We start from the raw sequence: 13,045 nt of genomic DNA, 5'->3' as shown, positions 1-13,045 counted from the left end.
ACCCCCGTAACTAGCCCAGCAAAGTCAGAAAGTCGCAGTCAGATTTGGGGGGTTTCACGCGCCGAATTGTTGAGGGGCATCTGGCACGCCGCAGCGAGGGAGTGACGATTAATTTCGACCACGTGGAGATATTTTGACATGCAGCGGAAATCTTGGTTACGTGGCAAAGTTTCCACAAAAAGCCTCTGTCAGGTTGCGGGCATTTTGGCCGGGATCTGAAAGCGCCACTTGGGGATCCATATGCCGTAGTAGCCCAGCGAAACTACAGGCCTTGTGCTTGTGCCTTTGATGGCACTGCACAGAACTTGCAGTATTAACTGTAGTTGCCTCAGTTCATGATAGCTTATTAGTTAACTCCAAGCTATCATGAACTGAGGTGTCTACAGACTATCTTCATAGTGCGGAAATAAGGCTTGCAATACGAGTAGCACACTAGTAGTGCCCAATTATAAAATATAAAACAGCGCACAAAAAGCATGGGACCGATTAAGGATGTAAACAAGACAAGTGCTGGCTCTCATCCGAACATTTATTGTTCAGTTGCAAGTCAGTCCCGTTCACTTCTTTCATCCGTGTGTGTCTTTTATGCACTGTTTTTATATTTTACCGTCATGCACCAACTCCTTTATCACGTTATAGTACCGTAAAATCCCGTACGAATGCCCACCTATTTTGAAGAGATAATGGCAAAAGATATTGGGTGGGGAATCTTTAGAAATGAGAAAGCAAAAGTTTATAAAAAATTACCAAGAAACACCATGGCACCCGCTGTCAATCACGTGGCGCAGGAACTGATATCGCAGACACATTCCTGTTCCACAGTATGATAAACACGCTGGAACTTGCTACAAACACGTGCATCACAGGAATTGATACTCCAGATCTCAAACGCAGCAGAATCACGTTCCACAGTGCGACAAATATGTGGGAGCCCGCTCTGAACTCACATGTCGCAGGAACCTATATCGAGGGCGACACGGCAGACTTGGGTTGCACAATGCAATAAACTCGCGTACCGGTTTCGCCGATCAAGCAGTTGGCGCGATTCCTGTTGAACGTAGTGTGATGTTTAGCTGGAATCGGGGGTGGGCAATGCTTCGGAATTTTAAGCTTATGGATATTTAGCCGGAAGAATGTGACGGGCGACGTCTCGGGTGGGGATTTTCGTAAAAGATTTTACGGTAGTGCTCAGTTATGCTTTTGCGAGTAATTTTGTAAATGGTGCAGCGTCTTCCCTTTGGGTAGTTTGTCTTCCTCTAGGGAGGCGGTTCTCGGATGGATGTCCGCGGACCCTTCAGGGTCTCCAGAGCCTGAGTCCATCGGTCGAGCCGAGCACCAAAACTTTTCTTGTTTTTCTTAGTGATACTGGCTGGCTCACAAAGCTAAATATACGAAACCTTGTGTTCTGAGCAAGTTAGGGTTTATTATACCTATTTCAGGGCTGCTAAGCTGGTTTGCAGGCATTAAGTTTTCTTCACTTACCCTTTTGTCATTGCAATCCTTCAATCCCCCCCCCCCCCCCCCCCTCCACCCTTGTAGATGGGGTCCCCCATCACTTCTGCCGATCCAGAAGGGGTCGACAGACACCTAAAATCGGCAGAAAGAAAATTTGCAAAATTTTCTTTCTGCCAATTTGGAACAAAGAAAATTTGCAAAAGAAGCCTCCTTTGGCCACTGGTAGCCACGACTGCAAGGCCGTTTGGTTTTTGCGGAGACGGTGCGGTAACATGAAGTCCGCGCTTGTGCCGCTCAGGTGCCCGGACTACTTTGAGAAGATCCACACCCCGATCGACTTGAACACGATCGAGAAGAACATCATCACCGGGGAGTACAAGGACCTGGAGACCTTCGCGGCAGACTTCAACCTCCTGTTTGACAACGCTGAGGTACGTCTCCGCATTGGGAGTCATTGACGCCACCTTAAGTGCGGGGCATTACTTTATTGCTTCCCCTCTTCTCGCCGCACGACCCTTTCTTAGGTGTTCTTGCTGGCTAATGTTGCGGCGTCGTGGGCCGCAAGGCGATAATGTGGGGCTCGAGCCTCGCTGCACCCTGGGTTTTTAAGGTGCGCCAAACCACTTATTGCGAGAGTCTATTTACGGTCATAACTATGATCTCAAAGCATCCTAAAAAACCGAACATTACATTGTGGTAGAAAATGTACGAGACATAAAAACTATTTATTTGGATCGGTTGCACCAGAGAAGGGTTTACATAAGTGAGTGGTCTTGGTGCATCTGCATCAATTCCACGTTCCAAAAGCGAACTTGATACTCTGTTTACGTGGACACCCGCGCCCACGTACCATGAGAATGTGGTCCTGGTGTTTTTTTTACAGCAGTTGTACCATAAAGAGAATGTGGAGGTAGTGCCTTTTCAAACTGTACTTGTATCATAAGGACAATGTAGACCTGGTGTTTAGTGATAGAGTGATCAAAAACTAGAAACCCTGCATGCCCGCTCGGGTGATTGACTAGAAAACTGTTTCTTCCCGTCGCAGCTTTACCACAAGGAGAATGTGGACCTGGTGAGCTCGCTGGGGAAGCTGAGGCGGTGCTACGAGGAGGCCAAGTATTTGGTGGTGCCCATCCTAGAGGACATCCTCGGGGAGCCTGTGCCCTCACACTTCACCACTTACTCGTCTACCAATGGTGAGCAGACGCCTTCTTTCTATGGGGACTTCCCAGCTGCATTCACGGCGTCGGCGTTGTGCTGGGCGGAAAACTCTGCTCAATGTGCGCTCGCATGTGCACCGCCCCTGATGTCGAGCAAAATGCGTGCACTTGGCTCTTGCCAGGTGGCGTCTTCTACGGTAGGCGGTGAACGCCTCTAACATTCCTCACCGTTGAACTCGGTTAACGTCTGTTACCCGCTACGAACCACGTGACGCGGGAACTGACACTGCAGATCGCGGACACGGAAAATTCCCGTTTCACGATGCGATAAACACGCGGGAATTCGCTACAAACTCCTGTGTCACGGGAAAGGATACCGCAAGTAGCCGACGCAGCAGATTCGCGTTTCACGGTGCGAAGGACTCGCGGAAACCCGCTGAGAACTTGCGTCTCACGGGAACGGATACCGCAGATTGCGGACGCAGCAGATCCAAGTTTCATGGTGCAATAAAGACGCGGGAACCCATTACGATCTTGCCTGTCACGGAAACAGAGATCGCGGACAAAAACACGGGAATACGCTACAAACTCTCATGTCACAGAAACAAATACCGCAGATCGCAGACGCAACAGAATCACATTTCACGATGCAATATACACGCAGGAACAACTCGCGCGTGTTACAGCTAAAAATCTATATTGCGCACCCAGATCGCAGACAAAAACACGGGAATCCGCTACAAACACGGGAACGGATGCCGCAAATCGCGAACGCAGCAGATTCGCATTTCAAATGCAATATACACGCAGGAACAACTAGCGTGTTACGCGAACCGATATTGCGCGCAGATCGCAGACAACAACGCGGGAACCGGCTATGAACTCGCTTCTCGGACGCACCGATACCGCCGATCGCGCCGTTGATGCACAATTCCCGTCGGAGGCCGCTTGACGTCCAACGCGAATCGGGGGGGTGGGCGATGTTTCGGAATTTTTATGTTACAGATATTTAGCCAGAAAAACGGAATGGGCAATCTCTCAGGGGAGGGCGCCCTTACACGATTTTACGGTAGATGTAGGGCAACCCCTCACTCCTAACAATACCTGTCCCGACTTAGCTTTGGGCAGGGACTCGTGTGTGCAGTGTGTTCCCTTTCCCACATACTTAGTGACCACAAGGCTGTGTTGTGTGGAATAGAGTAAATAAGTAGTGGATGTACAGAAAAGTTAATGTTACTACGCACAGCTACAGCTATAGCCCTCTCTTCTTTGAACAATATTCTTTTTTTCTTATTTTAATGCATTAGCATTAGAATGCTCGTTTTGACGAAAACTCGGCGGTGTCTCTCGTTTGTCGGTTGTTGCGTGCGATGCTCCCATTTGTCCGAAGTGCTGACGTGAGTATGAGTGAACCTCTCCCTCTCTCCCCGGCGCTGACAAACTGACAGACACCGCCGGGTGTTTGTCTAAAGGAGCCCTTTCGTTTCCGGCTATGTCACGCGCACAGCTTTTGGGGAGCCAGAGAGGAGGAGGGGCCACGCAACAACTAGATAACAGCCATAATGGTGAATGAGAGGGCTTAATCACAGAAGGCCAGTGCTGGACACAGATTGGAAACAAGTGCTGCGTCAGCGCTCGGTTTCGAGTTAAGTTTGAGCTGAACCTTGACGCAATTGTCGTGTCCAGTCTGTGCCCAGAGTTGGCCTTCTCTGATGACGCCATCTCATTCAGCACTAGGGCTTTGTTATCTAGGAGGTGTTGCGCCGTGGTAGGGTGGGGTGCGGGAGTGCTCAATTGCCACTCTGCCATCGGCAGTTCTAAGCTCCGGGTTTCTATAGTAGCAGTGCGTGGGCTGTGATGTGTGTGTGTAATTAAAACGATGAATGCGGTTCCTTCCACGAGTGGTATGGATGTAGTTCTTTCCACGAGTGATATGGATGTCTGTACCCAAGGACGTCGACATACTCTGACAGGCAGAGTACAAAGAAGGGGCGAAAAAAAATGGCAGGAAGATCCATTGGTGGATTCTTGGGGAACTCGTTAGCATGAACCTTGGGAAACGCTAATGAGGCAAAAAAGAGGTAGCATAAAATAAAGGAAGCAAGAGAGAAAGCCAAAAGAAAAAAATGAGACGTTTACAATTCCCTGTAATGTCGAATTAGAGCGCAGCTCTTGAAGAGGGGAGGGTACAAAGAGGAGGGTATGCCCCTCCTTCTCCTGTGTATCCTCTCCTCTTCCCCTCCTCCTCCCTCGTGACGTCACTTGTGACCCTCGTGACGTCCCTCGTGAAGGTCGTGACCTACACTGTGAAGGTTGTGACCTTCGTCGTGGCGTCACGTGTGACGTCATTATGGGAAATGCCCCATAATGCACCGCGCGATTACGCTGACGCTGCTTAAGCCGGAAACTCTGAAAAGCGAAAAAGTTAGCGTTAACGTTTCTTAAAGGGTAACTGCAAAGAAAAAAAAGTTTTTTTTTAAACAGCCTAATTGGGACAAGCATGTCACAAAACAAACGTTCCGCGAAAAAAATGATTTTTTGTATCAATATTTACGCCACAGGACGTAATTTAGTAGAGTCAGAACCTCTCCACATTTGAAACTCCCGCTCTTTCGACCCCCGCGGAAGAGGAGTACGCCCCGCCCCTCACTCTCCTTGCGTTGCGGAGTTGAACGACGCAGCGTCTCGACTTCCGGCAAGATCTGGTAACTACGCCAGGCCGCGGTACCGCGGTATTGTTTTGGTTTGACGCGGTTTGCGAGCATATGTAGCGAAGACGTCACCGGAGAAGTGCCCCTGTGATGTTCCCGGAAGACGGAAAGTATCGTTCGTAATCGTCGTGCGCGCTTTGAAAGCGAAGGGAGTCACAGAATCCACGAGTGCGCAACCACAAGCCAAGGTTCACGACAGCGCTGCGTTGGTTTCGGCGATCTCGTTCTGTTTGGTGCAACACGGCGATGCGACAGAGCTGAAACGTTCGTGGTGTGTGTAATGCGGTGCTAACACGGAGCGCAAATTGGTTGTTGTGGGGTTGACGTTCAACCAGTTAAGTCCCGTCGTCGTCAGCTGATCCAGTCAAACTGGTCCGGGAGGACGCTGGGAGCGTTTTTAAAAGTAAATCTGCCTCGTTGTGTTTCAAAATGTGGAAGTTTCCCGACGCATGCCGTGAGTAAAAAGCTGCGGCCGTTTTCAAGTGTTTTAATTGAACAATGGACTCCGAATTGTTGTCCTAAATCTGCCGTTTTTATGCTTCGTGTTGGACTGCGTTTGTACAGCGACGTGTTGCATCGTGCGGTGTGAATAAATTTGGGCACGATTTCGTACCTGCCTACAGATGCATGAACTGAGACCATTTTTTTGTAGTGGACATAGTGCTTTTTTATTGTCTGTCTAGTCGCGGACGTTAGGTGCACACGGGGCGAATCTCGACGGCCTCCAGAGCGATATGACGAGAATGTAACTAGACACGTTGGTCGCTACGCGAACGCCCGATTGCCTCCAGCCAAATAGCATTCCTTTCGGGGCGACATCGCTGCTGGAAGGCTCATTGTCGGGATCACACATCTGACATCTCCAAAAAGTCAGCATTTGCACGTGCAAACAAGCAAAAGAAACACACACAAAAAAAAAAAAGCATGCTAAGCAAGCAAAGAGGAAAACGACAGAACCGCGCTATGAAAGCCAAAACCCCGCGTCGCTGCCTATCACTAACACCTGCGACAGCTGCTAAACACACACTACTTCACTTCAAGAAGTCTCACTCAAGCACCTGGGTCAGCACGAAACGACGAAACATTGATAACTTCGGCGAAACAATTGGTCGAGGTAGGCAAGACAGGCGGGAGCAGAGACTTCGGCGGCCATGAAAGAATGGCGAAGCTTTTGTTTGTATGAATCCAAACGGAAGTGCCCGTCTTGTAAACCTTTTGTAAAGAATAATAACTCTCATCACTTGGGTTATTCTTTAAACGTAAAAATATGCCGCTCAAAATGAAATTGCAACATATAACAAAGGTTTAACAACCGGATCTAAGCTGTCAATCAAACTCTTAGCCAATGAGAACCTTTTGGGATTGACGTCACATAATCACAACTTCGTGGCGCGCGATTTAAAACAGACGAAATAGCCGCAAACTAAAATGAGTCTCACGCAATAAATATTGCTGTAAAAAATGTTTTTTCTCGCGGAAAAATTGTTTTTTGACATGCTTGTCCCAATTAGGCTATTTAAAAAAAAAACTTTTTTTTCTTTGCAGTTACCCTTTAAAGGGCAACGTGTGTGGCTTTTCTAAGGGTCATGCTAACGCATTCCCTAAGAATTCAACAATAAATCTTCCTGTAATTTATTTGGGTATTCCTTGTATTGTGACTCCTTGCGTTGACTATATTCGCCTTTTTCTTTAAGATCATAATCTGTGATCATAAATTTACCTTGCACTTCTTATTGCACTACTATCACTTAGCCACTATCACTTAAGGAAATTTGCGCACTACTATCACTTAGCCACTATCACTTAAGGAAATTTGCGCTGCCCTAAATAATTGGCCTCTCAACCCTCTTGTGTCTTAGAGTCGTCTACATACTCAGTGTGCACCAGTGCAAACGCTGATTCCTTTCCTCATGTATTGGGTACGCCAACAGTGAAAATAGTCATGATCTGTTCTAAAATAATTGCAGAAGTTGTGCACATTATGATGGCATGCAGTTGTGTATAGTAAAAATAAATATCAGATGACACCTCAAAAAGCAAGGCAAAAAGTTGCAGTCAAATGTGTCGAAAAACACGAATACAACGCCTTAGCCAGGGCGTGGAGGGGAGAGAGGAGCGACGAGTTGAAGCCGCTTCATGGCGGCCGCGTCACATGATTCCAAGATGGCAGCGCCCATGCGACAAAGGGTGAAAAGGTTTATGGAAAACATGTTGTACTTGTCAAGTATAGGAAATGATTTATGTGCATCTAATATAGAAACTGTGATTGAGATTGAGTATAGGAAATGTTGAATGAAGCTTGAATCTGCGTTGTATCTTGCACAAATCGAATGAAAGGTGTTGCTCTTGCCATCCGACCGAGCCCTAGCATGGTAAGGAGCGCCCTCGTGCTCATTTTCTTCCCGCGCAGAAAAACCAGCGGAGGAAGACGAGGAGGTGATTCGGTGCGTGTGCAACATCTTCAAGGACGAAGGACTTATGATACAGTGCGAGAAGTGCTTTGTAAGCCTCCCTTTCCTTTTCCTTTTCTCTTTCCCCTCTTTTGGTCGCCATTTGTTCACAGAGTGCTCCCTTCTTTTTCGGGTCGTACGGTTTACGAAACTCGGAAGCTGGTGTTTTCTACCTGTGGTGGTTTCCCTTGGTTGTCACAACAATAACCTGAAATTCATTCAAAGAAATGGAGTAGACGGTGTTTCAGTGTTTTAAAGGCAGTGCTGCACGAATATTTGAATTTTCGAATAGTAGTTTCAAATAATAGGCTATTCGATATTCGCTTCGAGGTGAACTGCATTATTCATACTTTTTGAAGCGTTGATCGCGGCAGGTTAGCCCCGTTGAGTGTGCTTCTCACTGAGCACCTGTGCACTGCAGAGAAGCGGTACTCGCGGGCTTCTCAGGTGTTGCTTCCCCACAGTGCATGGGTGCTTGGTGAGAAGCGCACTCATTGGGGCTAACCCACCGCAATTATGCAAGGGAATATGTTAGGCCAGGGGTTCTCAAACATTTTAATCTCACGGAACCCCAGGAAGTCTCAAAAACTGCCGCAGAACACCCCCCCCCCCCCTCCATATTTGTCGACCGAGAAGCAATAGATGCACAATTGTAGGCAATTTTGCTTGTGTTGGTTCCCATATATCCCTACCATATCAATTGCGATGTCAGTACAAAGTGAGATGAAGGCGCTTTGCATGGTCCTGCCGCGCAGCCTGCGGCGTGGGAAGGGGGGGGGGGGGGGGGATTGCAATATGGGTGTTCGCGGAACCCATGAGACCAGCTCGTGGAACCTCTGTGTTCTTCGGAACCCAGTTTGAGAACCCCTGTGTTAGGCAGTGATATCTTGTCAACCTGCATTCACCATTCGTGCGTGTATTTTTTTTGTTGTTGTTGTCAAAATTGAAATAGAAGGACGAATATTTGCATATTTATGAGTCCAGTCAATTAGTACAGCTGTGACAAGTCTGTCATTCACGTGCCACAGTTCATATGGTTATATTCAAATTAACCGAGCTTAGAAGTGGACAAGTGTAAGGTAGGGAACAACCTTTACGAGTTTGGCTGAATTTTCGTTTAAGCATGGTAGTGAAAGACTGAGAAACTATTCTATATTTGGTTCAAAATATTCAGTCAAAACCGTAATTCACTTCAAACTCAGAGTCCACTATTTGCACATGGCTACTTAAAGAAATGCTGAACTCCCAAGAAACTTTTTTTTTATATGTGCTCGAATAGGACACATATCACAAAAAATACCCCCACCCCCCAACCCCACCCCACCCCCCCCACCCGAAAAATATATGTTTATTTATTTATTCAAAATACACCTAAAAGCCCTCTGGGGGAAGGTTTTACATAGAGGGTGGGGGGAGTACGTAAAATACAAAAATATAATAAATAACAAAAATGCAATCATGACTGGAAAACAAGAGTGACTTCAGCACAATATTAGAACAAGTCTCGCAACAGAAATACTGCAGTAAATCTTTTTTTTTTTTTTTTGTGGGGAAGTTTATTTTATATCCTATGTGTCATATCTCACCACTTACATTTTTTTTAAGCTCTTCTTTTTTAGAAAGAAAGTGGTATAAAAAGCTGGAATACACACAATCTTTTGGGTACAAATTGGGCTTATTTCGATCCTGATAAAATCTGTCTGGGGTGACGAAAACAATCCCTGGGGAAGGGAAACAAGAGGGACAAAGCACAAACACAAATCTCTAAACACAGCTAGGTGGGTGTTGATGTCTGGGATGTCTGGGATGTTGACCGGGTAAAACCATGCCCCTAACGAAAGACTCATTATTAGAGCTCTCTGGGCCTTGGCTTGTTTCCGACATTTTGGCTCCCTTTTGCAGGTGTGGCAGCACTGTGATTGCATGGGGGTGAACGGCGACATTGAGAACTACCTGTGCGAGCTATGCAACCCCCGTGAGGTCTGTCTGGTGAGTGGCCACAAATCACAGCCGTGATTGCACACCGCAATCATTGGTGCGGTGGAAGGACTGCGTAACACAGAGTAACATCGTCAGGGTTAATCGAGCCACTTGGTTCGTCTCAAAGTTTGGAAAATGGGCCAAAAAAAATAGACGGGGACAGAGACAAGATGTACGATTCAAGGTGCGGTCTCGGCTGAAGTGTTTTGAACCAGCCTTCGAAGCCTTCTGGACTTAGCACCGTCTATAACAAATACTTTTTCTTTACTTCGAAGCTGTTAGAAATAAGTTACTTGCCAGTTTGACACAGTGCGGCACCCTGTATAGCGAAGACTGGTAAATAGGGACTTCATGTAACCCTAATTTGAAGAATAACATTGTGGCGACGAAAGCGTCATTTCACCGGGTGGCTCGGCACACTGGTGCGCCAAAGGCAAATTCTTTCCAAACCTTAACCCCCAAATGTTTACAAACCAAAATTTGGTGGTTTTTGGGACCTTAGAAGCCAACTGTATTATTTTTATTATTATTAGGCTACCATTATCATCATTATTTATTTACACCTTAATGGCCCAATTGGAAGCCTATGATATGTCTGTACAGCACTACAGTGTAGACCGCATATAACATATGTCGCGGGAGTCGCGAAAATCCGCACTATAAGCGGTACCGCGTTATAACCAAAACATCAATTTTTCGGGCCAAAATACATGCCATGAGACAACCCACCTTTGTAAAAAAATTTATTTTATGTCAGATGAAAAATAAAGCTTAGTTTGAGAAAAGTCTTTATTTCACCAGACTAGTACACATCTCTCTCAAGTGTGTCACACATTTTGAAAGAAATAAGCGGCTTTTGCCTGGCGCAGCCTTTTAACGGCGTCGCGGGTTGCGGACGGACGTTGCGAGCGTTCAGGATTGCTAACCCTAATCACTTTTCTCCGGAGATGAAAACGCGTGAAAATTCGCATCCTTCATACGGTACGCGCCAGAAAAATACCTTGAACTTGAGCACAGGCATGAAATGCTCCAAATAAGAAATCCGGGCGATGTTCGAAAACAGAAATGCTTAGAAAGCACCACTTTAGCCGAAGTAAACAAACACGACGACACGGGCGTTTCTGCCGTCTTGAGAGCGCCGCCACATCGCCGCACGAGTAGGTGGATCTTCCCTTCTAGTACGTGCTGGGTTATCATAGCGACACACAACGAAAATTCACTGTCAAGGATAGCGTTTTTACGTGGAACGATGAGATGAACGCCACAACCGACGCCATGTTTGCGGACAGAAGCCGCCGGCCCGCGATTGGCATGCAACGCGTGCAAACATTTCTCGACCTGCGATTGGTCTGTCGTTTCGGTTTTTTGTTTCCAACGCAGCGGAGGGACGCACGCACATGAACGACACGTGCGTGCGTCCTTCCGTCGCTATGGCAAATGAAGCCTCTCTCTTTGCTTCTCCGAGCAACCTCCTTGCCCCGCGAGTGCCGTTTGCGGCTCGCGCCGTTATCTAGTGTCGCACAGGGAAGCGTGCTCGCTGCTCCGGTCCTCGGCGCGGTCAGCGGGCTGTGCCAGAAACCGCACTATAACCGGTATTTCCCTTCGCGCGCCTGCATTTTAAGCGGTATGTAATTACCTGGAGTTCTATGGGAGGCGAACCGGTGGTTTAAAAAAACCGCATTATACCCGGTCCTGCACTATAAGCAGTTACGTTGTAAGTGGTCTATACTGTACAAACAAAAATGCCAGAAAAGTTTAAACTAGCTAAAGAAAGAAAGAAAGCAGTGCAAGCAAAAACAGTCACCACGTGTAATTAATTGCACTTAATCGCACTTAATTACGAGGCTCTTCAGAGTACTATCATCGGTTCCCCAAGCTCCCAAGTTTCATTGACTGCCCGTTAAGTATTTTAAAGTGACAGCTTTAGGGGGCGCGTACCGCAGAAAACCCGGCGTCGGCGGCATGACAGGAAAATCTTGATTGGCCGATAGGGTAATGATGTAACAGCCACATGACCTCGTGCGTGTCTCAAATGATTTCACTTTGTAAAGTAATTCATTTCGAAAAAATTTGAAGAAGTTTAGGCGGACGGAATTCAAACCGACGACCCTTCGCTTGCGAGCCAGACACGTTACTGACTAGGCTTTGCAGACACGCTTGCACGGCGGGGGTTTATATTTAGGTATTGCGTTCCACTCTTAAAGCCGAAGCTTAAGCGTCGTCCTGTAACCTTTTTCCAGTTTAGCATATCTGAGCTACCCATTGATGTACACAAGGTCTGTAGACTTGCACACTGCCTAAGTATACCAACGGTCAATCCAGCAGGGGTTTCTTGGCTCTCGGTCGAGCCAGAGAGCCAGATAGGGATTCTTCAAGATAATAAAGTTTGAGAATACCTGGTCTAACCGGTTGAGCAGCCCTGGTTGTTCCGTTTGACAGCGGGAGTTGCCGAAAGTGGGAGAGATTGGTCAGAGTGCATTCTAAAGGTGTGACTGCCGTTGAGGCACAACTCGGGGACCAGCTCGTACGAGCGAGCACTTCTGTGAGCCTCGCGGCTTTCCCCCTTGCAGGAGATCCCCCTGGGTCCTCCTGTGCAGAATGGCGGCTACCAGTCCTTCCTCACCCTGCTCAAAGGAACCCTGCAAGTCCGGCAGGGTGAGACGCCTCCTTCTTTTTTTTGTGGTCGTCTTCCCATGTCCTCGCAAAGCAAGGACACGGGGAAGTGCCCTTGCTTAAAAGTGGGCGTTCCACGTAGAACGCCCACTTTTAATGTGGTCGTCGCGTCTCGTGTCTGTCGGTTCAAAGGCGAACGCCTACGTGGGCCGGTTTTCTAGACTAGAGTGTCGCGCAACGTTGTTCCGAAAACGCGTCAATGCGAGTTCCCATGCAGTTGCACAGTGTCGCGGCATCGTGTCAGTCGCGATGTCACTCGATACTGTGCCATCGCATTAGGACCGAACGAAGCACGCGACTCCAACGACGTCGTCTAACAGTCACGCAACATGCGACGGTCGGTTAGTTGGTGGCACTGCGGGTCGCACGATCGCGTGACAACGTCGGGTCGCGAGACATAGATAACGGTCCCAGTCCTTGGTCTGTGTCTTTGTAATTCTGACTTTGCGCGCAAGATCGAGGCAATTACTTTATCGATTCGTTTTCACGGCGACGGCCGTCATTGCAGAGGCTTCGTGGCAAATCCCGCCTGCGTACGTGCATCGTGGCCCGCTAAATTTACCGTAAAAGCTTCTTTGCTGACTTTCCTTGCTAAATTTGGCGGGAATATAGTGCC

At 47.6% G+C, this 13,045-nt stretch overlaps 1 protein-coding gene across 2 annotated transcripts in view; it reads left to right on the top strand.

The window, feature by feature from the left end:
• Nucleotides 1–13,045, top strand: part of LOC8053997 — a 67,897-nt gene that overhangs the window by 39,879 nt on the left and 14,973 nt on the right. For both annotated transcript variants that reach the window (XM_040211913.3, XM_040501512.2), the window contains 5 exons: nucleotides 1,754–1,886; nucleotides 2,501–2,651; nucleotides 7,737–7,828; nucleotides 9,679–9,765; nucleotides 12,327–12,411. In XM_040211913.3, the coding sequence (XP_040067847.1) occupies nucleotides 1,754–1,886; nucleotides 2,501–2,651; nucleotides 7,737–7,828; nucleotides 9,679–9,765; nucleotides 12,327–12,411 (548 nt within the window). The remainder of the gene's footprint in view (nucleotides 1–1,753; nucleotides 1,887–2,500; nucleotides 2,652–7,736; nucleotides 7,829–9,678; nucleotides 9,766–12,326; nucleotides 12,412–13,045) is intronic.

The sequence above is a fragment of the Ixodes scapularis genome, unplaced genomic scaffold (assembly GCF_016920785.2).
Source record: "Ixodes scapularis isolate PalLabHiFi unplaced genomic scaffold, ASM1692078v2 PGA_scaffold11__112_contigs__length_91849675, whole genome shotgun sequence".
Lineage (NCBI taxonomy): Eukaryota > Metazoa > Arthropoda > Arachnida > Ixodida > Ixodidae > Ixodes > Ixodes scapularis.
Note: the sequence above shows the minus strand (reverse complement) of the source record. Positions and strands in the feature narration are given on the sequence as shown.